At 37.1% G+C, this 23962-nt stretch overlaps 1 protein-coding gene across 1 annotated transcript in view; it reads right to left on the bottom strand.

Moving 5' to 3' along the window:
• The window catches only part of CLTCL1 (clathrin heavy chain like 1), a 102430-nt gene that overhangs the window by 68248 nt on the left and 10220 nt on the right, over window positions 1-23962 (bottom strand). Inside the window, exons 2-3 of the mRNA XM_077745871.1 lie at window positions 21162-21369; window positions 8217-8485 (exon numbers count right to left, since the gene is read on the bottom strand). Of these exons, the coding sequence (XP_077601997.1) occupies window positions 8217-8485; window positions 21162-21369 (477 nt within the window). The remainder of the gene's footprint in view (window positions 1-8216; window positions 8486-21161; window positions 21370-23962) is intronic.

The following is a 23962-nucleotide window of genomic DNA, read 5'->3' on the forward strand; positions in this document are numbered from 1 at the left end:
AGTTTTAACTCATAAGAAAAAAAAGAGTCAAAACAAAAAACTATATTTATAGAGTCTTTTATATTTTCCTATATAGTTATTTATATTAGTGCTCTTTATTCATGTGGGTTTGCATTACTGACTTGGATCTTTTCACTTCCACTTGAAAGATTCTCTTTAGTATTTTTGTAGGGCAGATCTGTTACAGACAAATTCTCTCAGTTTTTGTTTATCTGGAAATGCCTTAATTTCCCCTCCATTACTCGAAGAATAATTTTGCTAGATATAGAATTCTTGGTTGACAATCTTTTATTGTTTTTGTTTAAGTGCTTTGATTGTATCATCCAGGCCTTCTGGCCTGGATGGTTTCTGATGAGAAATCAGTTGTTAATCTGATTGAGAGTCCACTGTACAAGATTAGTGTGCTTCTTTATTATTGCTGTCAGGATTCTTTGTCTTTTGATAGTTTAGTTGTGATATATCTGGGTGTGGATCTCTTTTGAGCTTCCTCATTGTATAGATTAATGGTTTTTATAAAATTTGCTAGGTTTGGGACCATTATTTCTTCAAATATTCTTTCTTCCCCTTTCTTTCTCTCCTTGTGGGACTCCCAGTATGTATGTTGGCCTACTCAGTGGTGGCCCNTAAAGCAGGCTTTATGTCCAACGTGGAGTCTGAACTCACAAGCCTGAGATCAAGAGTTGTATGCTCTACTGACTGAGCCAGCCAAGCAACCTTATAGGTTGGGCTTTTTTTTTCATTTTATGATATATTTTATAATTTTATTTTAGAGAGAGAGCATGCACACGTTCACATATTCATTTTAGATTCATTCCTAGCCACTTAATGTTTTTGATGTAACTGTAAAACGTTCACTTTTTTTGAATACAGTGTTATTGATGAATACACAATAATGAATATACAATGTTGATACACAATGTTACATTTCTTTCAGGTGTACAACATAGTGACTGAACAAGTTTATATGTTATGTGTTTTTCCCAGTTGTTTATTGTTTTGATTTATGTGGAGAGACACTGTTCTCATACTTCCCCTTTAGTTCTTTGGGTATGCTTTCCATTAGTTCTCTGGGAATATTTAAAATAGCTGACTTAAAGTCTTATTGAAAGTAACTCCAGGGGCGCCTGGGTGGCTTAGTCGGTTAGGCGTCCGACTTTCGCTTAGGTCATGATCTCGCGGTTTGTGGGTTCGAGCCCCGCGTCGGGCTCTGTGCTGCCTGCCAGCTCAGAGCCTGGAACCTGTTTCAGTCTGTGACTCCCTCTCTCTCTGACCCTCCCCTGCTCATGCTGTCTCTCTCTCCTAGAAATAAATAAAAAACATTAAAAAAAAAATCTCTCAAAAAAGAAAGTAACTCCAAGCCTGAGCTTCCTCAAAACGGTTTCTACTGACTACTTTGAGTAGGGGCTATACTTTGTTTCTTTGCACATTTCATTTTTGCTGTTGTTGTTAAAAGATGGATATTTTAAATAACATAACGTAATAATTCTAGAAACAGATATTCTCCCCTTCCTGGGTGTACTGTATTTGTTTGTTTAGCAAATTTCCTGAACTGATTCTGTAAAGTCTGTATTCTTTGTCATATGTGGTCACTGTGGTCTCTATTCAGCTTAGTGGTCAGTTAATAATTTGCAAGAGATTCCTTAAATAAATGCCTTGAGTGTCAGCCGTTGCTAAGATTCTGTGTGTGTGCTGAGACAGTTCTTCAATACTCTGACAGGCAGCTTCCAATATTGCCTTGGCCTTTAGCCTTCACATACTGCTTGTACAGAGCCTTGAGATCAGCCAGAGGTGAGAACTTAGGGCCTTGTCAATTCTTCCTGGGAAGGTGCACAGCCTTTTGCATGTACATGGTCTTCCAGATTCCCAAGGATATTTGCTGCAGTTTTTGAAAGCCCCCTATGAACATCTCATTCCATAGCCTACTTTCTTTTTAATTTTTAGTCAGCTTCTTATTTGCCTCAACTATTATCATTCCCACAAGCAGCTGTGATGTTAAACAATTGCTACTAATGGTGTATCATAAGTATCCCAGGAGATAAGGCTGTTTACACTGAGCAAGAAATAAAAGACAAGGTCCTTGAATGGAGATTTCCAAGAAACTGCTAGACATGTCAAATAATGACATTTATCTGGGAAAGGTGCTTTTGGGGGAACTCTAAACCATTCTTGCCTCCTTTAGAGGCTATTGCTGTATTTCACCAATTTGTGGAGGTACTGGTTCTCAAGGCTATCATCAGAAAGCTGTATAAAAGGGAATGGGAATAGCACAAGATAAAATGTCACCAAGCTTGCTGTTCCAAGATATAGCAAATATTCTCAAATAAAAGTTCTCTGGATTTTTTTAAGCTTGCAGTTAATTTCCAGAAATCTGAAAAAGCTAATTTGAGAATTTCTGCCAATGTTCTCACTGCTTTTATGGAGTAGATTTTTTTTTTTTTTTTTTTTTTTATAATTTTTACATTTATTTATTTTTGTTTTTTTTTTTTTACAAATAGTTTATTGTTAAATTAGTTTCCACATAANAAGAAAATGGAGTAGATTTTCAAAGGTCCTTTCTCCACCAATCCTGCTGATGTTCTGTGTATAATATTTTGTGTGGATGTATATTTTCATTTCTCTTGGGTATGTAACTAGGACTGAAATTCCTAGGTCACATGTTAACTCTACATTTAACAAACTCTTTAACACAACTATGCTGTGCACTTTACATTCCCACTAGTAATGTATGAGGGTTCCGATTTCTCTACATCCTTGGCAACATTTGTTATTGTCAATCTTTTTTATAAGAGCCATCCTAGTAGGTGTGAAGTGATACCCATATTTTATGTTTGTTTTTTTTTTAAGTGAGCTCTATGCCCAATGTGGGTCTCGAACTCATGACCTTGAGATCAAGAGTTGCATGCTCTAATGACTGACCCAGCCAGGTGCCCCTCACATTGTGTTTTTGATTTGTATTTCCACAATGACTAATTATGCTGAACATCTCTTCATGTGTTGCTGGCCATATAAATAGCATTTTGGAGAAATATCTGTTCAAATCATTTATCCATTTGTAAACCGAACTATTTGCCTTTTTATCATTGAGTTCTAAGAGTTCTTTATATATTCTGGATACAAGTCTCTTGTCAGATATCTGATCTTGAAATATTTTCTCCAAATGGTGGTTATTTTTTCACTTTACTGATGGTATCATTTGTAGCACAAAAGATTTTAATTTTGCTTTATTGGTTTTTCTTTGATGCTTATGCTTTTGATGTATCTACAAAGGTTCTGCTTAACTCAAGGTCACTAAGATTGGCTCCTACGTTTTCTCCTAAGAGTTTTATAGCTTCAGCTCTTACATTTGGGTCTGATCCACTTTCAGTTAGAGGTATGGGTTCAATTTCATGCTTTTGTATATACAGATATCCAGTGTCTCCAAACCATTTGCTGAACAGACTACTCTTTCCTCCACTGAATTGTCTTGGCATCCTTATCAAAACAATAAACTGACCATAAATGTAAAGGTATATTTCTGGACTCTCAATTCTATTTTATTATCTATATGTCTAATCTTATCTTGGTACTGTATTGTCTTGATTACTCTAAGTTTGTAGCAAGCCTTGAAATTGGGAAGTGTGCCTCCTCTTACTTTGTTTTGTTTTCATCAAGACTGTTTTGGCTGTTCTAAGTTCCTTGCAATTCCATATGAATTTGGGGTCAGCTTATCAATTTCTGCATAAAATTTAGCTGGTATTCTGAATGGGATGACACTGGATCTTCAGATCAATTTGGATCAACTTGGGGAGTATTAACATCTTAAAAATATTAAGATGTTTTCCCATTTTAGATCTTCTTTAATTACTTTCAACAGTGTTTTATAATTTTAAGAATATAAATTATACATATCTTTTGTTAAACATATTCCTAAGTATTTTATTATTTTTGACGCTATTGTGAATGGAATTTCATTTTTCAATTGTTCATTGCAAGTGTGTAAGAACACAATTGACTTCTATATATTGATCTTACTTTCTGTAACCTTGTTGTACTTGTTACTTCTAGAATTTTTTTATTGGATACCTTAGGTTTTTCAATATACAAAATCATGTCATCTGCAAACAGATAGTTTTAATTCTTCCTTTCAAATCAGAATGCCTTTTATTTCTTTTTCTAATTGCTCTAGCTACATTCTAGTCCAATGTTGAACAGAAGTGGTAAAAGTGGACATCTCTGTCTTATTCTGATCTTAGGGGGAAAACTTTCAGTCTTTCACTATTAAGTAATAGGTTAGTTGTGTGCTTTTCTCAGATTACCTTTATCAGGTTGAGGAAGTTCCTTTTTATTCCTGCTTTGTTGATCATTTTTATCAAAAAAAGTGTTAGATTTTATCATGTGCTTTTTCTGTGTCTGCTGAGATGACCATATGGTTTTTGTCTTTTATTCTATTAATATTATGCATCATTTTAATTGATTTTTGGATATTAAACCTACCTTGTATTCCTGGATAAATCCCACTCGGTCATGGCATACAATTCTTTTTATATGTTGCTGGATTCAGTTTACTAGAAGATTTTTACATCTATATTCAGAGGAGATAATAGTCTGTAGTTTTCTTTCCTTATGATGTCTTTGTCTGTTTTTGGTATCTGGGTACTACTGGCCTCACAGGATGAATGATAGAGGTGTTTCCTCCTCTTCTATGTTTTGGAGAAGTTTGTGAAGGATTAGTACTAATTTTTCTTTGAATACTTAGGAATAACCAGTGAAACCATCTGGGTCAGAGTTTTTCTTTGTGGGTAGTTTTTTCGTTACTGATTGAATGTCTTAATTTGTTTTATAGGCTTATTCGGATTTTCTGCTTCTTCTTGAATCAACTTCAGTAGTCTATGTCTTCCTGGAATTAGTCCTTTCATCTAAATTATCTAATTTATTGGTATACAATATTCTTAGTATCCCCTATTAATTCTTTTTATTTCTATATGATTTGTTCCACTTGTTTTTGTAAATAAAATTGTATTAGCTGAAGTCATGCTCATTCATTTGCATATTATCTATGGCTGCCTATACTAAAATTTCACAGCTGAACAGTTGTGACAAACATGATATTTTTTTGGCCCAAAAAGCAAAAAACATTTACTATCTGGGCCTTTATAGAAAAAAATATGCTGACCTCTGGCTACGAAGAATAAAATAACAGTTGAAGTACTCAGGTCAAAATGGAGCAAAGGGCTTTTGAGAAAGTATTAGAGGCAGAATAAAGTGTGGAGTGAATGAACTGTGATCTAGTTTTTAAGTCTTAGCTCAAAGCTTCATTCCTACCCCTCAGACATCATCATTTCTGAGGGAACAAACACATTCCCAGACCAGATTCAGTACAAAGACTGAGCTTCATGGAATAAAGAGGAAATTAAAAAACAAAAAGTATTTTGGGCAACTAGGGATAGATTAACAAAGGCTAATACTGTGAGTAACTTCATTCCTTGGTTGAGGGTCCTATTACTCTAGGGTACACTTTCAGAAAGCAACATAAAGGCTCAGAAAGCACAACTTTCCCAATAAGTCTTGAATAGCATGAAAGGCTACTGAAGAGGGATCTTCCAGCTCCCCTCCTGTCTTCACAAAGGGAGAGTGAATCCATTCTTTCTTCTTTTTTTTTTTGAGGGTGAGGAGGGGCAGAAGGAGAGGAAGAGAGAGAATCTCAACCAGGCTCCACACTCAGCATGGAACCCAAAGCGGGGCTTGATCCCATGACCAAAAAATCATTATCTGAGTCGAAATCAAGAGTCAGATGCTTAACTGACTGAGCCCCAATTCTTTCTTTTCATGCCAATACCATCTTTTTTATAATTAAAAAAAATGTTTTTAATTTTTTTTAATGTTTTATTTATTTCTAGGAGAGAGAGAGAGACAGCGTGAGCAGGGGAGGGTCAGAGAGAGAGTCACAGACTGAAACAGGCTCCAGGCTATGAGCCAGCAGCCAGCACAAAGCCCGATGCGGGGCTTGAACCCACGAACCGCGAGACCATGACCTAAGCGAAAGTTGGACGCTTAACCGAATAAGCCACCCGGGCGCCCCTTATAATTAAAAAAATTTATTAATAATAGTTTATTGTCNTCCTTTTTAGCTGGGTCTCTGTCTGGCTTGGGAATCAAAGTGATGCTCATGCCAATACAATCTTGAAAATTTACCATGACAGCATGTGTCATATAGGTTTTACCTGTTTGTGACTCTCTCACAATTCACCTTGGCATATGCAGGCTCTGTGTAAGGTACACTCCTCACCCTTCACGTCACAAACACTCCTCTGTCTTCACTTCCATTAGCAACACCTGAACTGTCTGCAATCTCTGCCCATCATAAGGGCCAGCAACATCCAAATCCTTTCAGCGGAAAGCCAAAGGCAGTTTCCACATGAGAAAAACTCCATAAACAGCATCTAATCTATGATTAGTAACTCCCCAGAGGCAATCATTCCAACTAATAGATGATATATCACAGAAAATGACCTAGGTGTAAAATTACTTCTTTATGGAAGCCTGGGCAATTAGACCCAAACAAGCTATTCTGGGTGAACTATTATAATGTTATATCATGTGTAGAGGCAATGGGAATGTCTATTATTCCAGATGTGATGTGAGGTTTCCTATCAATATGTTTGTTGTCAGTCCAGCTTAACTCTCAGCCCTGACAACAAGAAGTAACTGGGGCTGAACGGAAGCTATGGGCCTATCACTGAAAGGCTCTGTGGCTAAGCAAGTTCCTTAAATTATAGCAAAGAACCCCCAGGTAATCTGAGACCCTGTCAGTGTAATACAAATATGTCAACTCTCCCTCATCTATGCCTCATTCTGAGACAAATGCTAGTCCATCATCCAACTCTCCTTTCCCTGAGAAGCATCTCATACACCTCCAAGTTCTAGGCATTTACCTCTAAAATCTCAAGTCTTGCCTCAAGGCACCTGGTGGCTCAGTCATTAGAGAATGCAACTCATGCAGGATTGTGAGTTCAAGCCCCACGTTGGACATAGAGATTACTTAACAAAATAATAAACTAATAAACAAAAATAAAATCTCAACCCTTGCATCTCCAGTTCAACTCGAGGCTCACTTCTGGGAGTTGCAAAGTAGAAGAGACTTCCAAAGTAGAGAGAAGTACTTCTTCCAGCTTTGCTCACTCTTTACTTTGTCATACTTGTCTTTACTCCAGAACATAGTATATGGCTTTATTCTTGTATCTGCCTGTCAACTAGCTTCTCAGCCACCAGTTTTCATGGTGGTCCCTCCTCAACATCACTGACAGCATTATTTCTACCCCAACATGCTGCAGAGAAGGAAAATAAATCATATCACTCTCACTTTAAAACCTGTTGCACAAGTGCCACTGCCAGCAGCATGTACCTGAGTCTTGCCCCCACCCAGCTCTCAGCCTTGCCCCTCCACCTGCCTCTTATGCATCCTATAGGTGTCAGCCAAGGTGGATGACCCCAGCCTCCCAGAAAGAGCCATTCTCTTCCACTTCCATGCCTTCACACACAGTTTATTTCCCAAGTGCACTTTTATAGCTGGCAAAATGCAGCCTAGAGGCTCCCTCTGTTATGGACTCTTTCTGACTTAAGGTATTCTCTTACAGCTCCTACAGCACTCTCTTCATATGTTTGACAATTCTCTGAGTACTAGAATCCCACACTTTCATACTTTCCCACTAGGCTATGGAAGACCATTCAATGGCTAGAATTAGCTAATAAAGATCTAAGGCCAAACATCCTGTAGTACCAAGTATCTGGTAACTGAATTAGCCACCAGGAATGAAGAAAGGAAGCACAGCAGAAAGTTACTGCTGTTATCATAAAAGTATATGAATTAGTAACATTCCATCAAAGCCCTTAAAATAGAGCCCCAAAACTACTTCCCATAAACCTATAGATTCCATGTGCCTCTACAAAATTCCTCAACAATTCACTTCTCAAAACTGTGCCGGAAATAGTTTATGGAATGACTATCAGTAATCCATTGGAATACAGTAGAGTTAATGGGTGAAAGTTAAATTAAAATTCTTTATGATCCAAAGTTTGGATTTCTTGTTAACCTCTATTTCTTTTAGGCCTGGGCCTATTTCTTCTGCCTCACACCTATACCAACTTTAATATTACACCTTTACATTGCATCAGACCAGTCCCTGAATTACACCTTTACATTCCATCAGACCAGTCCCTGAAGGTAGCCAAAAGCTTACCTGAGCTGAGATGCCAACGAGGAGCAGCCACTTCTGATACTCATCAGTCCGGTAGTGGATCATCTGGCACCCTGCCAGACTGGCATGTCTATCAAACATCTTCACAGGCTGAGAGTCACCTTCCATGCTCCAGTGGTAGACAGTGGTCTCAGTCACAAGGGCAACAGTATTCACAGAAACCCATTTCCAGAAAATCACCTCTTCTGCCATGGTATGAGACTTCATTTTACTCTTCATTTCAATATTAAAGATTTGAAGTGTCTTCCCAGCTAGTATTTGATGTAATGGAGATTAGAGAAAGATAAATTAAAAATCTGAAAGATAAATTCTTACACTCTTATTTATTCATTTATTTTTATTTATTTAAAGTTTATTTTACTTATTTTGAGAGAGAGCGTGAGCACAGGAAGGGCAGAAAGAGGAGGGAAAGCGAATCCCAAGCTCAAACCACAAACCTGTGAGATCATGACCTGAGCTGAAACCAAGAGTTGGATGATAAACCAATTGAGCCACCCAGGAGCCCCCATATTCTTACACTATTAATTCTGACTCCTGTTAATATTACTTTAAGTTGTAAAACTTATAGCCAATCTGATAGAGGGGAAAGAAAGCTGCATACATAGTAATTAACCATACCCTGAGGTCTCAATATTGATGAGCCTCCTTCTTCAGAAGAATGTAAAAGTGTGTAAATGTAGAATATATGAGTAACAATCAGAAATTAGTTCTTTTTTTAAAAAACATTTTAAATGTTTCTTTATATTTGAGAGACAGAAACAGAGTGCAAATGGGGGAGGGGCACAGAGAGAGGGAGACAGAATCTAAAGCAGGCTCCAGGCTCCAAGCTGTCAGCACACAGCCCAATGCAGGGCTGGAACTCACAAGCCATGAGATCATGACCTGGGTCGAAGTTGGACACTTAACTGACTGAGACACCCAAGGCTCCCCAGAAATTAGTTCTTTTGAAGCAACTATCAAGAGAATCAGTTTTAAGTTGATTTCTTCTAGTTTTAAAATATTTCTGGATAAGTCAGCAAAAAAAAAAAAGACAATCTTTCTTTGGCATCTCCAACTTTCAGGAAAGAATACTATCATCCTTTCAAATTAAACAACTTCTCCACATAACAGCGTCATTTTGTCTTAAATTCTAGACCAGTGCTGTTAAATACAATTTTCTACCATGTTGGAAATGTTCTGTACTAGCCCTATCCAGTAGAGAAGACACCAGCTACATGTGGCTATTAGGCTTTAAAATGTGTCTGGTAACACACATTTAAGGAAACTGAATTTTTATTTTCATTTAACTTTAATTAATTTAAATTTAAACAACTTCATGTGGCTAGCATCCAATAGGACAGCTAGGTTCTAGACAAAAGGCTTTAGTATCCATCCTCTGGTAAGAGACTCATATTGTTTTCACCTCTGATAAAAAGTTGAGTTTTGATCTTTGTACCTATGCAAAACTTAGAACTAACATGAAATACTGCTTCCCCCCAAATCAGGACCATTGCAAGGATTTTTTAACCACTTTTTTTTGGTACTGTACTGGATATCCTAGCTAATGCAATAATGCAAGAAAAGTAAAAGGCATAAAGACAAAAAAAGAAGTAAAGCTGCCTTCATTCACACACAACATAACTGTTTACAAAGAAAATCCTGAGGACTCTATCAATCTACAAAGCATTATCAGCACTAATAAGTGAATATAACAATACTGCAGGATATGAGGTCAATACACAAAAATATCAATTGAATTTCTAGATGCCAGCAGCAAACAATTTGGAAATAAAATTTTAAACAGAACTGTAGTATCACTAAAAGGAAAAAAAATCCCTGCCAATCAAGAATCCTATATCCAGCAAAACTGTCCTTCAAATAGGAAAAAGAAATTAAAACGTTCCAAGATAAACAAAAGCTAAAGGAGTTTGGTGCCAGTAGTAAGTGCTGCTAAAGGGATTCCTGCAGGTTGAAATGAAAGGACATTAGATAGTAACTCAAAGCCATCTGAAGAAAGGTCTTAATAAAAGTAAATACACAGGCAATTGTAAAAGCTAATACTATTGTAACTTTGGTTTGTAACTCCATCTTTTGTTTTCAACATGATTTAATAGACTAAAACATTAAAAAAATCAATGAATAGTCTAGAAACTAGTATTATAATCACCCTGTAACTATACTTTTTGTTTTCTACATAACTCAAGAGATGAATGTATGAGAAAGAATTATTAGTTTATGTTTCTGGATACACAATGTATAAAGACATAATTCTGTGATAATAACTAAAGAAGTGGGAATGGAGATGTAAAGGAACAGAGTTTTTGTATGTTATCAACAGTTAAAACAAAAAGAGAGGGAGGCAAACCAAAAGAGACTCTTAAATACAGAGAATAAACTGGGGTGGGTGGGGCAATGGGGGAGAGGGGAAAATGGGTGATGGGCATTGAGGAGGGTTCTTGTTGGGATGAGCACTGGGTGTTGTATGTAAGTGATGAACCACGGGAATCTACCCCAAAACCAAGAGCACACTTTACACACTGCATGTTAGCCAATTTGACAATAAATTATATCAAATAAATAAGTAAATAATAAATAAAAACTTTGTATAAAAAATGTTAAGCCAGTATAATTTCAAATTCGACTGTTATAACTTCAGAATGTTAAATATAGTTTCCACAGCAAACATAAATACAATAGCTATAGAATATACAGAAAAGAAACAAGAAAGGAGTTTAAATGTTTTCACTAAAACAAAAACAAAACCAACTAAACATAAGGAAAGATAGTAATGCAAGAAATGAAGGACAAAAAAGCCAGAAAGTATATAGAAAACAAATAGTAAAATGACAGAAAAATCCTTCCTCATCAGTACACATTAAGTATAAATGGATTAAACTCTCCAATCAAAAGACATCGACTGGCAAAATAGAGAGAAAAACATGATCCAACTACAGGATATCTTGCAAGATTCACTTTAGAACCAAAGACACAAAGATGTCAAAAGTGAAAGGATGAAAAAAGATATTCCATGAAAACTGAAAGAAAGCAGGGTGGTTAATTTCAGACAAAATAAACTTTAAATTTAAAAAACTGCGAAGAAACATCCTGTTAAGTGAAATAACCCACTCATAAAAAGACATATATTGCATGATTCTACATATATTAGGTATCTAGAGTAGTCAAAATCATAGAGACAGAAAGTATAATGGTAGATGCCAGGGAGAGAGAGAGGAAGTCCCTCATTCCCTCCTCTCTCAGTTATTGTTTAATGCATACAGAGTTTCAGTTTTTCAAAAGGAAAAGAATAGTTCTGAAGGTGGATGGTACTGATGGGTGTACAACAATATGAATGTGCTTACACTAAAAAATGGTTACTATAATAAATTTCATTATATGTATTAAGCCACAATGTTTTCTTCTCTTTTTAAGTTTTCTTTCTTAGTTTATTGTCAAGTTGGTTTCCATATAACACCTAGTGTTCATCACAAGTGCCCTTTACCCCCCCTCCCCTCTCCCCAACTCCCATCAGCCCTCAGTTTGTTCTCAGCATTCAAGAGTCTCTCATGGTTTGCCTGCCTCCCTCTCCCCAACTATTTATCCCCTTCTTCTCCCCCATGGTCCTACCTTAAGTTCCTCCTAATCAACCTATACATGCAAACATATGGTATCAATTTTTAAAAATTGAAAAAAAAAGTTAGAGATTTCAATATCCCACTCTCAATAATTAGCCAGACAAAAAAATATATTTGAATACTACTGACAAATTCAACCTGACATCTTTAGAACATATCACCCAACAAGAAAATACATTCTTTCCAAGTATACCTGGAACATATTCGAGAACAGATCATGTGCTGCACCATAAAAAAGTCTTAGGAGATTTTAAAATTTGAAGTCACATAAAATAAGTTATCTGATTATAAGAGAATTATTAGAAATCAACAATAGAAAAAAGTGTGGGATAGTCCCAAAGTTTGGAAATTCAACAACATACATGTAAATAACCCATGGAGCAAATATACTGTTTTAAATGTCAAGATCATAAAAAATGATCTCTGTGGCTCCCAGCTGGCTCAGCATGCAACTCTTAATCTCAGGGTTGTGAGTTTGAGCCTCATGTTGGCTGTACAGGCTACTTAACTAAATAAATATCTTTAAAAATTTTCCTTTCAAAAGAAGATCTCAAATCAAAAAAGTTTCCACCTTAATAAACTACAGAAAGAGCCAACTAAACCCAAAGCAACAAAAAATAGACTTTTTTTAGAGATTAAGAGTAAAGCAAAAATCAAGGAAGATAACAGAAAAATAATAATAAAAATCAATAAAACAAAAAGTTGGGTTTTCACAACAATCAAGAAAGCTGACAAACCTTAGACTGGTCAAGAAAAAAAGATAAACCCAAATTACCAAAATCATGAATAAAAGAGAGGACACCATTGGTGATCTTGAAGAAATTAAAAAGATTACCAGTGAAGAGTATGAACAATTTTATGCCAACACATTAGAAGAAGACTTAGATAACTTGTATATAAGTTCCTAGTAAGATAAATTACCAAAACTGAGACAAGGAAGAAAATCTGAACAGATTTACAGCAAGTAAAGAAGTTGAGTTCTTAATTTAAAATCATCTCACAAAGAAAAACCCAAGCTCAGAAGGCTTTCACTGTTGAAGTTTATCAAATACTCAAAGATAACAGAAATAAGAAGTCTCTCACAAGCTCAGAAAGCAGAAGAGGGTCCACTTCCCACATCATCCTGTAAGGGAATACTAACCAAAGACAAAGGCATCACAAGAAAAGAAACCACAGACCACTTATCACAAAAATAGAAAAGTCCTTAAAATCTGAGTGAACCAAATCTAGCAACACATAAAAACAATTATATCCCATGACCAAGAGGGGCTCATTCCAGGAATGCAAGGTTGGTTTAACATTCACAAGTCAGTTCACACAATATACTACACTAATAAGGGCCAAAAGCCATATGATCATCTCAACAGATGCAGAAAAAGCATCTGCAAAAGCCAACCCCTTCTAATGATAAAAACTCTAAACAAAATAAAAATATAAGGGAACTTCTTCAACTTAATAAAGGGTTCATCTACCCAAAACCTACCACTAACATCATATTCAATGATCAAAGACTAAATTATTTCCCCAGGTTCAGAAATAAGTCAAGGATGTCTATTCTTGCCACTTCTTTTTTCATTTTTATTTTGAGAGTGAGCGAGAGAGAGCACACAAGCAGGGTAGGGGCAAAGAGAGAGGGAGAGTGAAAATCCCAAGCAGGCTCCTCATTGTCAGCACAGAGCACGACTCAGAGCTTGATCTCACCACCACAAGATCACAACCAAGAGTCGGACACTCAACCGCAGAGGCACCCATGTTCTTGCCACTTCTATTCAGCCAATACAATGTTGAAACAAACTGAACAGAATCCAGATTAGAAAGGAAGATGTAGAACTGTCTATGTGCAGACAACCATGATGTGGTATATCAAAAATTCAAAGAAGTCAACTAAAAACTCTAAGGATAAAGAAGTTTAGCAACTGTACAGGATACAGCTGGATATATAAAAATCAATTATAAAAATGGGTGAAGGAGAGTGGAAGATACAGGATTCTCTCTATGGAAGATATAAATCACAGGGATAAAAGTTGCAGCATAGGGGATATAGTCAATGATATAATAGCACTGTATGGTAACAGGTGGTAGCTATACTTGTGAGCACAACATAATGTAGAGACTTGTGGAATCACACTAAGTTATACACTTGAAACTAATGTAACATTGTGTATCAACTATACTTCAATTTTATTTTTTTTTAAAAAATTTTTTTTAATTTTTTTTTTTTTTTTTTTTTAATTTCTAGGAGAGNTACTTCAATTTTAAAAAGCCAATTATATTTCTATAGATTAGCAACAAACAATCCAAAAATAAAATTAATAAAACTCCTTATACAATAATGTCAAAGGTAATTAAAGACTTAAGAATAAAGTTAACAAAAGTTGTTCAGAATTTGTACACTGAAAGTGTAAAACAGGAACACCTGGGTGGCTTAGTTAGTTAAATGTCTAACTCTTGATTTCAGCTCAAGTCATGATCTCAGGGTCGTGAAATAGAGCCCTGTGGCATGAACCCTGCTTAGGATTCTCTCTCTCTGCCCCTCCTTTGTGTCCTCTCTCACTCTCGCTCTAAAAAATAAAATATTAAAAAATATAAAACATCATCAAAAAATTGAATATCTAAATAAACAGAGAGACATTCCATATTGAATGACTAGAAAACTCAATATTGTCGGAAGGCAATTCTTACCAAGTTGATTAATACATTCAATGCAATCCCTATCAAAATCCTATCAGGCTATTTGTAGAAATTGATCCTACAACATAAGTGGAAATTGAAAGTACCTGGTAATACAGCTTCAAAAACTATTTTGAAAAATATGAAGTTGGAATACCAACACTATCTCATTTCAAACTTACTAGAAAGCCACAGGGGCACCTGAGTGGCTCAGTTCATAATCTCGTGGTTTTCGAGTTCAAGCCCCACATCAGGCGTGCTGCTGTCTGCACAGACCCAGCTCCAGATCCTCTGTCCCTATATCCCTCTGCCCCCTCCCCACTTGCGCTCTCAAAAAAACCCAAACATTCCATTTTTTAAAATGTTTTATTTATTTCTGAGAGAGAGAGAGAGAGCGAGAGATAGCGTGAGCAGGGGAGGGTCAGAGAGAGAGGGAGATACAGAATCTGAAACAGGCTCCAGGCTCTGAACTAGCTGTCAGCACAGAGCCTGACATGGAGCTCGAACCCACGAACCGTGAGATCACGACCTGAGCCGAAGTCGGACGCTCAACTGACTGAGCCATCGAGGTGCACCAAAACAAACATTTTAAAAAGCTTACTATAAAGCCATAGTAATCAAGTAATTGGCACAAGGTTGGGCATATGGATCAATGAAATAGAACTGAGTCCAGAAACAGATCTATTTATATGGTTAACTGACTTTTACCAAAGGTGCCTAGGTAATTCAATGGGGAAGAATAGTCTAGAATAGTCTTTTCAACAAATGGTGCTGGGACAACTGAATGCTCTCATCCCTGCAAAACAAAACAAAACAAAACAACACAAGAAGAAAGAGGAGGAGGAAGAGGAGGAGGAGGAGGGGGAGGAGGAGGAAGGAAGAGGAAGGAGGAGGAGGAGGAGGGAAGGAGGAAGAGGGAGGAGGGGGAGGAGGAGGAGGAAGAGGAGGAGAAGGAAAAGGAGAAGAAATAATGAAGAAAAACCTAACATTCTTGCCTCCTATCTTACCTCATGCCATATACAAGTAACTTAAATCAGACTATGGACCTACATGTAAGCATTAAAACTATAAAACCATTAGAAGAAAATATAGAAAATCATCATGACTTTGGGTTAGGCTAAGCACTCCTAGGCAGGTCTGCAAAATCATGATCCATTAGGGACACCTGGGTGGCTCAGTTGGTTAAGTGTCCGACTTTGGCTCCAGTCATGATCTCATGGTTTCTGGGTTTGAGCCCTGTGTTGGGCTCTGTGCTGACAGCCAGCTCAGAGCCTGGAGCCTATTTCAGATTCTGTGTCTCCCTCTCTCTCTGACCCTCCCCTGCTCACACTGTCTCTCTCTCTCTCTCTCTCAGAAATAAATTAAAAACATTTTAAAAATTTAAGAAAAGAAATATTAAAAAAAAACAAAATCATGACCCATTAAGGAAAAAAAACTGGTAATCTGGACTCTATAAAAATTAATACATTTTTTCTTCAAAAGATATATTAGGAAAATAAAAAGATGAGCTACAAATTGGGAGAAAATGTATGTAGATCACACAATTGATAAATGATATATATCTAGAATATACAAAGCACTCTTAAAATTCAGTAATACGACAAATAAGCCAATTAAGAAATGGGCAGGGCCACCTGGCTGGCTCAGTCTGTTTAAACATTTGACTCTTGGTTTGGGTGAGTTTGATTTGGGTGAGCCAAATCAAATGAGTCATGATCTGACAGTTTATGAGAATGAGCCGCAAGCTGGGCTCTGAGCCGACAGAGCAGAACCTTCTTGGAATTCTCTCTTTCTTTCTTTCTCTCTCTCTCTCTTTCTGCCCCTCCCCTGCTTGTGCTCACACTCTCTATATATAAATAAATAAACTTTTTAAAAAACTTTACAAAAATGGGCAAAAAATTTAAAGACACTTCTCTAACAAGATATATGAATAGCAAAAAAAAAAAAAAAAAGACATATAAATGGCTAACAACAACATGAAAAGAAAAGATGCTTAACATCATTAGGCATTAGTGCAAATTAAAACCACCATGAGGTATCCATAGATAGCCTCTGGAATTGCATTAATAAAAAAGACAATATCAAGTGTTGCATACATGTTGCAAAAACTAGAATTTTCATACACTGTTGGCAGGAATGTAAAATGGTACAGCCACTTGAGAAAACAGTTTGGTAGTATTTTAAAAAGCTAAAAAAATTTACCATATGATCCAGCAATTCTACTCCTAGGTATTTGCCCAAGAAAAATGGAAATATACATCCCTACAAAGACTTGTAGAAAAGTGTTAATAACAGCAATAATCTTAATGGCCAAATATTAGCACCCATTCAAATGTCCATAAACTGGTAAATTGAGAAACAAAATGGAATATATCCATGGAATAATAAAGTTGGAATTTTACTCAACCATAAGAAGGAACTAACTACTGACACAAGCTATGATGTAGATGAACTTCAAACATACTATGCTAATTGAAGGAAGACGGATATAAAAGATCCTGAGTTGAAATCAAAAGTCAGGCGCTTAATCAACGGAGCCACCCAGGCAGCCTGACAACTCAATAAATCTACTAAAAATCACTGAACTGTACACTTATAATAAAGGAACTTTATGGCATGTAAATTATACCTGAATAAAGTGGTTAAGAAAGAAAAAAGTAACTGGATTAGAAGTTCAACTATAGGATGGAGGTACCTTTTAGTTTCAAATAGCCTAAGATCTACAGGAAATTTCTTCTAATTCGAAAACTTGTTATCATTAGACTGGTTAAAAAGAACTTTTTTTACATGAGGTACAAAATATTTAGTGACACAAAAAGAATTTTTATAAAAAGGGACCAACTTCCTTTGGGAATCAACCCTCTGTTAGATTCCACTTGTAAGGGTGAAGGATGTGCTACCACATGGGGGAGCCATCCCACCACCTCTCCCCTCCCCACCTGGGTCAAGCGCTAACTGCTAGGCTGGCACTGTATTAGCCTATACTCAATCCACCTCTAAAAATTAACGGGAAAAGGTAAAGTTTGTAAAAAGAAACACACATGACTACTAAAAGGGCTATGTTTCATAATAAAAGTAAAAAATATACTTGGGCCAGTAATGCAAGTAGTGAGGAAAATTTTTCTATATAGGGGCATACAAGATCTCTGTCACATATTTATCTGTTTCTGTTTTTACAACTTTTTAAAAAATAAAAACCATTTTTAGCTTAGGGCTGTAAAAAACCCCAACAGTTTACTGATCCCTCATTTAGTATATTAATGTTTCATTAAGATGATGAGGAATTCTGCCCTTACTTCCTGTCAAGGGTAAAAATGTATCTCTGGTTTTAAAATAGTCACTACAACAGACAGCATCAGTAGACATAGGTTGAAGAGAGTGTGGGTAAGTGAATCTGCTCCAGACTTCTCCAGGCAATGATATGGGCTGAGCACCTCAGGAGCTCTCAGCCAGATAAAAGGACAGACTACAAAGGCAGACCTTTTTTAAAAAGAGGTACATCTCATGAAGAGCCCCTTTCCCATCACAAGACTTCACCAGCCAAAATGGTGAGTCTGTGAGATTTAAGACCAGGACCCTTGACTTCACTTTCATGCTTTCACACTGGCACTAAGGAGCTAAGTCATATGAAACGATAAAAGTCTAATTAAATCATTTCTATAATTCAGCCACTGTACAACTATCTTTCTTTCTTTTTTTTTTTTTAAGATACTTTTGCTTGTTTTGGTCTAGGGTCTTTGAAACACACCACCACACCTGCCAACAATCTGTACTGTAAGGGTCCAAGGTTATCCTAATGGTCACAAGATTGTAGTAAAATTAGAATAAATACTTGAAATTATATAACTTTGGTTCCACAGCTCACACTTCCTCATTCAAAAGAAAACAGCACTCAACTTCCATAGCTGAAGCAATTCATATGAACACTGAGAATGAAAAAAAAAAAAAAAAAAAAGGAGCAGTGCCTGCCATCAGGAAGCTGGCCTTACCTTATAGCCAGGCCATGTTGCTCTCCTCTTGGACATAAACCATCTCAGAGAACAGCAACCTCACAAAAGTCCCTCCTGAGACCATGATAAAGTGAGACAAAGCAAGGCTGCTTCAGAATCTTTTCTAAGTACAGACAAAAACAAGGTAACTGGGCAGCCCACAAAATACCAAACAGCCCCTCTCTTGGCCGAAATGAATGACTGCTACTTCTTTAACCAATTCCAGCTTTATCCTTGCTCTAGTCTGCCCTTCCTTATAGATAAGATTTTTTGAGATACCTAATCATAAAATTACCCCCAGTTTCTAACAGCATCCAATCTTTTTTTTTTTTAATGTTTATTTACTTTTGAGAAAGAGAAAGAGACAGACAGAGCATGAGCAGGGAAGAGTCAGAGACAGTAAGACACAGAATCTGAAGCAGGCTCCAGGCTCTGAGCTGTCAGCACAGAGCCTGATTCAGACTTGAACTCACGAAAAGCGAGATCATGACCTGAGCTGAAGTCAGACATTTAACCAACTGAGCCATCTAGGTGCCCTGAACAATATCCAATCTATAGCAAACTCCTGTTTCATTAGACCATCCCTCAAATCACCCAACCGAAGCCCAAATCCTACAAAATGTTCTTTCTAACACTCTCTAGTAATACTGTGATACCTCCCAGCTCCCCATGGTGTGATTTCTCTCTCAAACAAGTAATAAACCCAACTTATTCAACTTCAGGTGTGTTGCTACTTTGGCTGGACGGGATTGACAGCATGTAAATACCAAGTTCTCTCCACTTTCCTACCACAGTCCAACAACTCCCTCTAGGAGATCCACAGTGCACACTGGTAAAGAGAATCATATTAGAGGACCAGGAAGACTAAATTGCTGGTCATCTCTAAGACTCGCTTAGAATACCAAACAGCAAACACCATGACAGATAAGGTCTCTCAAAAGTATTGCAAACTAGGGGTACCTGGCTGGCTCAGTAGAAATTTGGCTCTCAATCTCAGGGTCATGAGTTTGAGACTGACATTAGGCATGGAGCCCATTTTTTAAAAATTAATTAATGAGGCACCTGGGTGGCTCAGTTGGTTAAGTGTCTAACTTCGGCTTAGGTCACGATCTCACGGTTTGTGGGTTCAAGCCCTGTGTCAGGCTCTGTGCTGACAGCTAGCTCAGAGCCTTGAGGCTGCTTTGGATTCTGTGTCTCCCTCTCTCTCTGACCCTCCCCTGCTCATACTGTGTCTCTCAAAAAATGAATAAATGTTGGGGCGCCTGGGTGGCTTAGTCGGTTGAGCGTCCGACTTTCGCTTAGGTCATGATCTCGCGGTTCGTGGGTTCGAGCCCCGCGTCGGGCTCTGTGCTGACTGCCAGCTCAGAGCCTGGAGCCTGTTTCAGTCTGTGAATCCTTCTCTCTCTGACCCTCCCCTGCTCACGCTGTCTCTCTCTCTCTCTCCTAGAAATAAATAAAACATTTAAAAAAAAATGAATAAATGTTACAAATTTTTTTAATTAATTAACTAAAAAAACAAAGTACTGCAAAACAGAAAATGCAGAAGAACCAAAGTAATCATAAAGAATCCATAGGAGTGCCTGGGTAGCTCAGTCTGTTAAGCATCCAGTTCTTGATTTCAACTCAGGTCATGATGCCACAGTTCATGGGATCAAGCCCCATACTGAGCTCTGCTTGGTATTCTTTCTCTCCATCTCTCTCTGTCCCTCCACTAGTTGTACTCTTGCTCTCTCTCTCCAAATAAATAAACCTCTTTAAAGAATGAATAAGTAAATAAATAAATATTAAAAAAAATCCATAAAGGTTAGCAATTTTTTCAATTGAAATGTTTACACTACATGTTCAAAAAAATACTTTGACAAGAAACAGAGTTCATAGAAAAAAAGGTCATTTGAAATTTTAAAAAAAAGCTTTTTTTTTTTTAAACAGAAAGGTTATAACTTCCATATGCCCATTTACCTACTGAAAGGACAAAGTAGAGCCTATTTTTGTAACATAACAGAAGCATAGGCAAAGCTAATATTTGGCATTCACAAATTTTAGATCCAGAAAGTGTTTTCACTTTTCAAGGTAAGTGATAATACATTCTGCATAAAATATTAACAAGTCCAGTATATACATAATCCTTTCAATTTCCCAAATCATAGATTCTATATTCTCAAAGTAACTAGAAGATTTCAAGCACCCAACGTCCCCTGAGTTCAGGGAAGTAGTATCCTATTAATCAACAACTATACTGTCCTCAATGTGTTTCACAAGAGTAGTTTAAGTAATTTGGCTGATACTCTAGGATCCCTGGAGCACCACTGTAAAGCAGCCCATCATGAGGTCAAGGGCAGCACATAGCCCAACTATGTGATAAGCATATGCAGTGTAGTGTTGGCCTTTCTAGATGTAGCAGCCATGAGGATGACACACTGAGGATGCACTCCCTCACGTATGTGGCAGTATGCATGATGTCACAAAAAGCTCAGGTGCTCAGAGGCCTCTCATTAAATAAGGTATGCAAAACACAGCTTCGGCTAAAACTTTTGTAATTAAGTTTAGTATTATTGATGACACTATGCTGTGAATTTATTGACAGCTGTCTGATATTTAAGGTAACAAAGCAGGTAAAATGAGGTAAAATTCCTTTCTGAAAATACCATCAGGCTTACCTTTCAGAGCTATCACCTTAGAGGCTGGATTCATGATGGCACTTTCTGCAGAGATGGGCCGTCTGATTGGCGCCATTGGGTCACTCATGTCAACAATCACTACTTGTGCCTGCTCACCAACCTTTTCTCGGACACATATAAACTTATCAGATTCCATGGTCAGTGTGCTGAATCCAATGTTGGCTGGATTAATTCCCAGGTTTTGGAGCTAAAAGGAAAAAAAAATCCACTTGATTAAAAGTAAGTTTTTCCTCTCTGAAACACAGATCTAATCCACTATTTAAGCAAGTCTAACAGGAGGAGGAAAAAACTTGGGGCACCTGGATGGCTCAGGTAGTTGAGTGTCCGACTCTTGGTTTCAGCTCAGGTCATGAGCTCCTGGTTCATCAGTTCGAGCTCTGTGTCAGGCTGTGTGCTGACACCACAGAGCCTGCTTGAGATTTTCTTTCTCCCTCTCTCTCTCTGCCCTTCTCTTGTGCTCATTCTCTCTCTCTCTCTCTCAAAATAAATAAACCTTTTAAGGAAAAGGAGTTTAGGAAAAACTTGATATTAAATAATTATTTGAGGCAAACATTGACTTGTGTTTCTATACCTTTAATAGGTACAGGCAATGCATCAACAGTAGGCTGTGAGTCAAATCTCAACGCTTGTAATCATACAGACTGATGAAAACACACAAGAATAAGGATAATACCAGGAAGAGGGAAGGAATGTCTTGAGCAATATACAGACAGGAAGACATCAGCTGAGAGTGGGTGGGGGAGCCCACAAAGAATAGCTCCCAAATAACCCCACAGTTGAGGAGATCCTCAGCACGAAGGTGGTCTTGGAGAGTGAAGGCAGGGGAAAAAGAGGTAAAGGAAGAAAACAAAAACCAGTTTCCCCCAAAGCAAACAATAACAAAGAACTGGCCAAGAGTTTTTCTTGTCCTTAAAGCAACCCTACATATCATAAAGTCTGAGTTAATTTCTCAGTCAGTTTAAATATTTCTTGGCAAGTCCAAGGAAAAGTCAACAGATCTGGTACATCTTTGGAGGTAGATGGATTGCTTGAACTTGTGTAAAACATAAATCAGGTACCTTTCTCCAAAGGCCACTTTATACATAGTGCCTAGTTTAAATAAGAACCTATTAATGAGATAAACTTCAATGAAAAACCCTGGGGAAACACACACTCAAGAAATCTCTATCACCCTATGAAGAATCATGCTTATTTCTATAAACTTCCCCTACCCCAATTTACCTTACAAGGCATCTTCATTTCTAAACATTTTTCTGCTCAACCCAAACCCTATTACTATTGACTTGACTCTTTGGTACCTGTTACTCTGTGTGACCTTGTATAAAAGTTTATGCTAGCAATAAAGACTGGGGACCACTTGTTAAAAATAATTATCAGTCTTTAGAAGAAGCATAAATGGCTATTCATACTGCCAGTATAATTTTTTATTCTATCATTCCCCCCCCCCAATGAACTCCTCAAAAGCAGGGACTATATCTTATTTGTCTCTTGTGGTACAGACTCTAGCACATATTGAATATTCCAGCTGCTGAGCAGAACAGGCTGCAGGACAACAGGTTACCTCATCTGACCTTTCTGCTAACCCAGGAGGGAAGTTTGCTACACACAACTTACACTAGTGCAACACGAGGCATTTAGGTTAAGAAATCTTCCCAAAGCCACAATGCTGATTAATGATGGAGACAGATGTGAATAAAGCTTGTGTTCTGAACCACAATACTGAGTTGTCTGAAATTCACATTTTATTTTCACACATCTGAAGTAGCAGCTTAATGTAGTAAATGTAGTAGTAGAGTGAAGCAAAGTTGAGACTTTCTCACAGCAAGTAGTTTTCATACATTAATTTCACAAATAAGTACTGAACACATACTACCTACTAATCATTAACTCTGAAAACAATAAGATGCATAAGATACAGTCACACCATCCAGAGCCCACAGACCATGGAGACTAACAATTATTACTAGGTTGAACTATATGAAGTTGCTGATAGGGAGACAATAACAAGTTCCTCTGGGGGCAGAGAAAGGGGGAGAAACAACAGAGTAAAAGAAAGTTCTCAGGAGACCTACATAGTATTCCCTTTTTTTTTTTAAATTAAGTAAGCATTATACTGTATAAGCATATATAACATTTGGAGAACCCCCTAACACTCAAGCACCCAACACCCAACACTGTTAAATCTTTACATTTCAGAGCCATACACTTAAGCGGACCTTTACCTTTTCTAAATTTTCACTTTATTCTTAGTTTGGGGATGTTGGGTTAATATGGAGATATTCTGATTTTAACTCCAAATATCACCAAGAATTTGTATCCAATCTCTTGAGTACAGTAAGTTCTTAAATATTAGTGATTAAATCCAGTTCCTTACACAAAAGCATATACACAAATTCATGGTATTTGGAAAAGGTAAAACTACCTCACAAAGGAAGACTCTGTTTTAACAGCTGGGAACAGTGTATGCAAAAATAAATCAGAGACTATTAGAACTAGAAGAAAGGAAGAAAGTAGTTCTCAACCAGGGGTAGTATCCTGCAGTCTCTGGAAACAAACAGGGGCAATTTGAATTGTACAATGACTAGAGAACACTACTGGTATTTAATGGGCTGGGGCCAGGCATGCCAAACACAGGACAATCCCACAAAAAGAACTTTTCAAATACTCTGCATTCTTTATATGCAGAAATAGAGTCCCAAAGAAGAGGTGTGTCCAAAGTCATGTTTTCTCATTAGTTAGTAGCTATACCTATTAACTAATCAGGACTCCTGATTCCTATA

The sequence above is a fragment of the Crocuta crocuta genome, unplaced genomic scaffold, assembly GCF_008692635.1.
Source record: "Crocuta crocuta isolate KB4526 unplaced genomic scaffold, BGI_CrCroc_1.0 scaffold344, whole genome shotgun sequence".
NCBI classification, from domain to species: domain Eukaryota; kingdom Metazoa; phylum Chordata; class Mammalia; order Carnivora; family Hyaenidae; genus Crocuta; species Crocuta crocuta.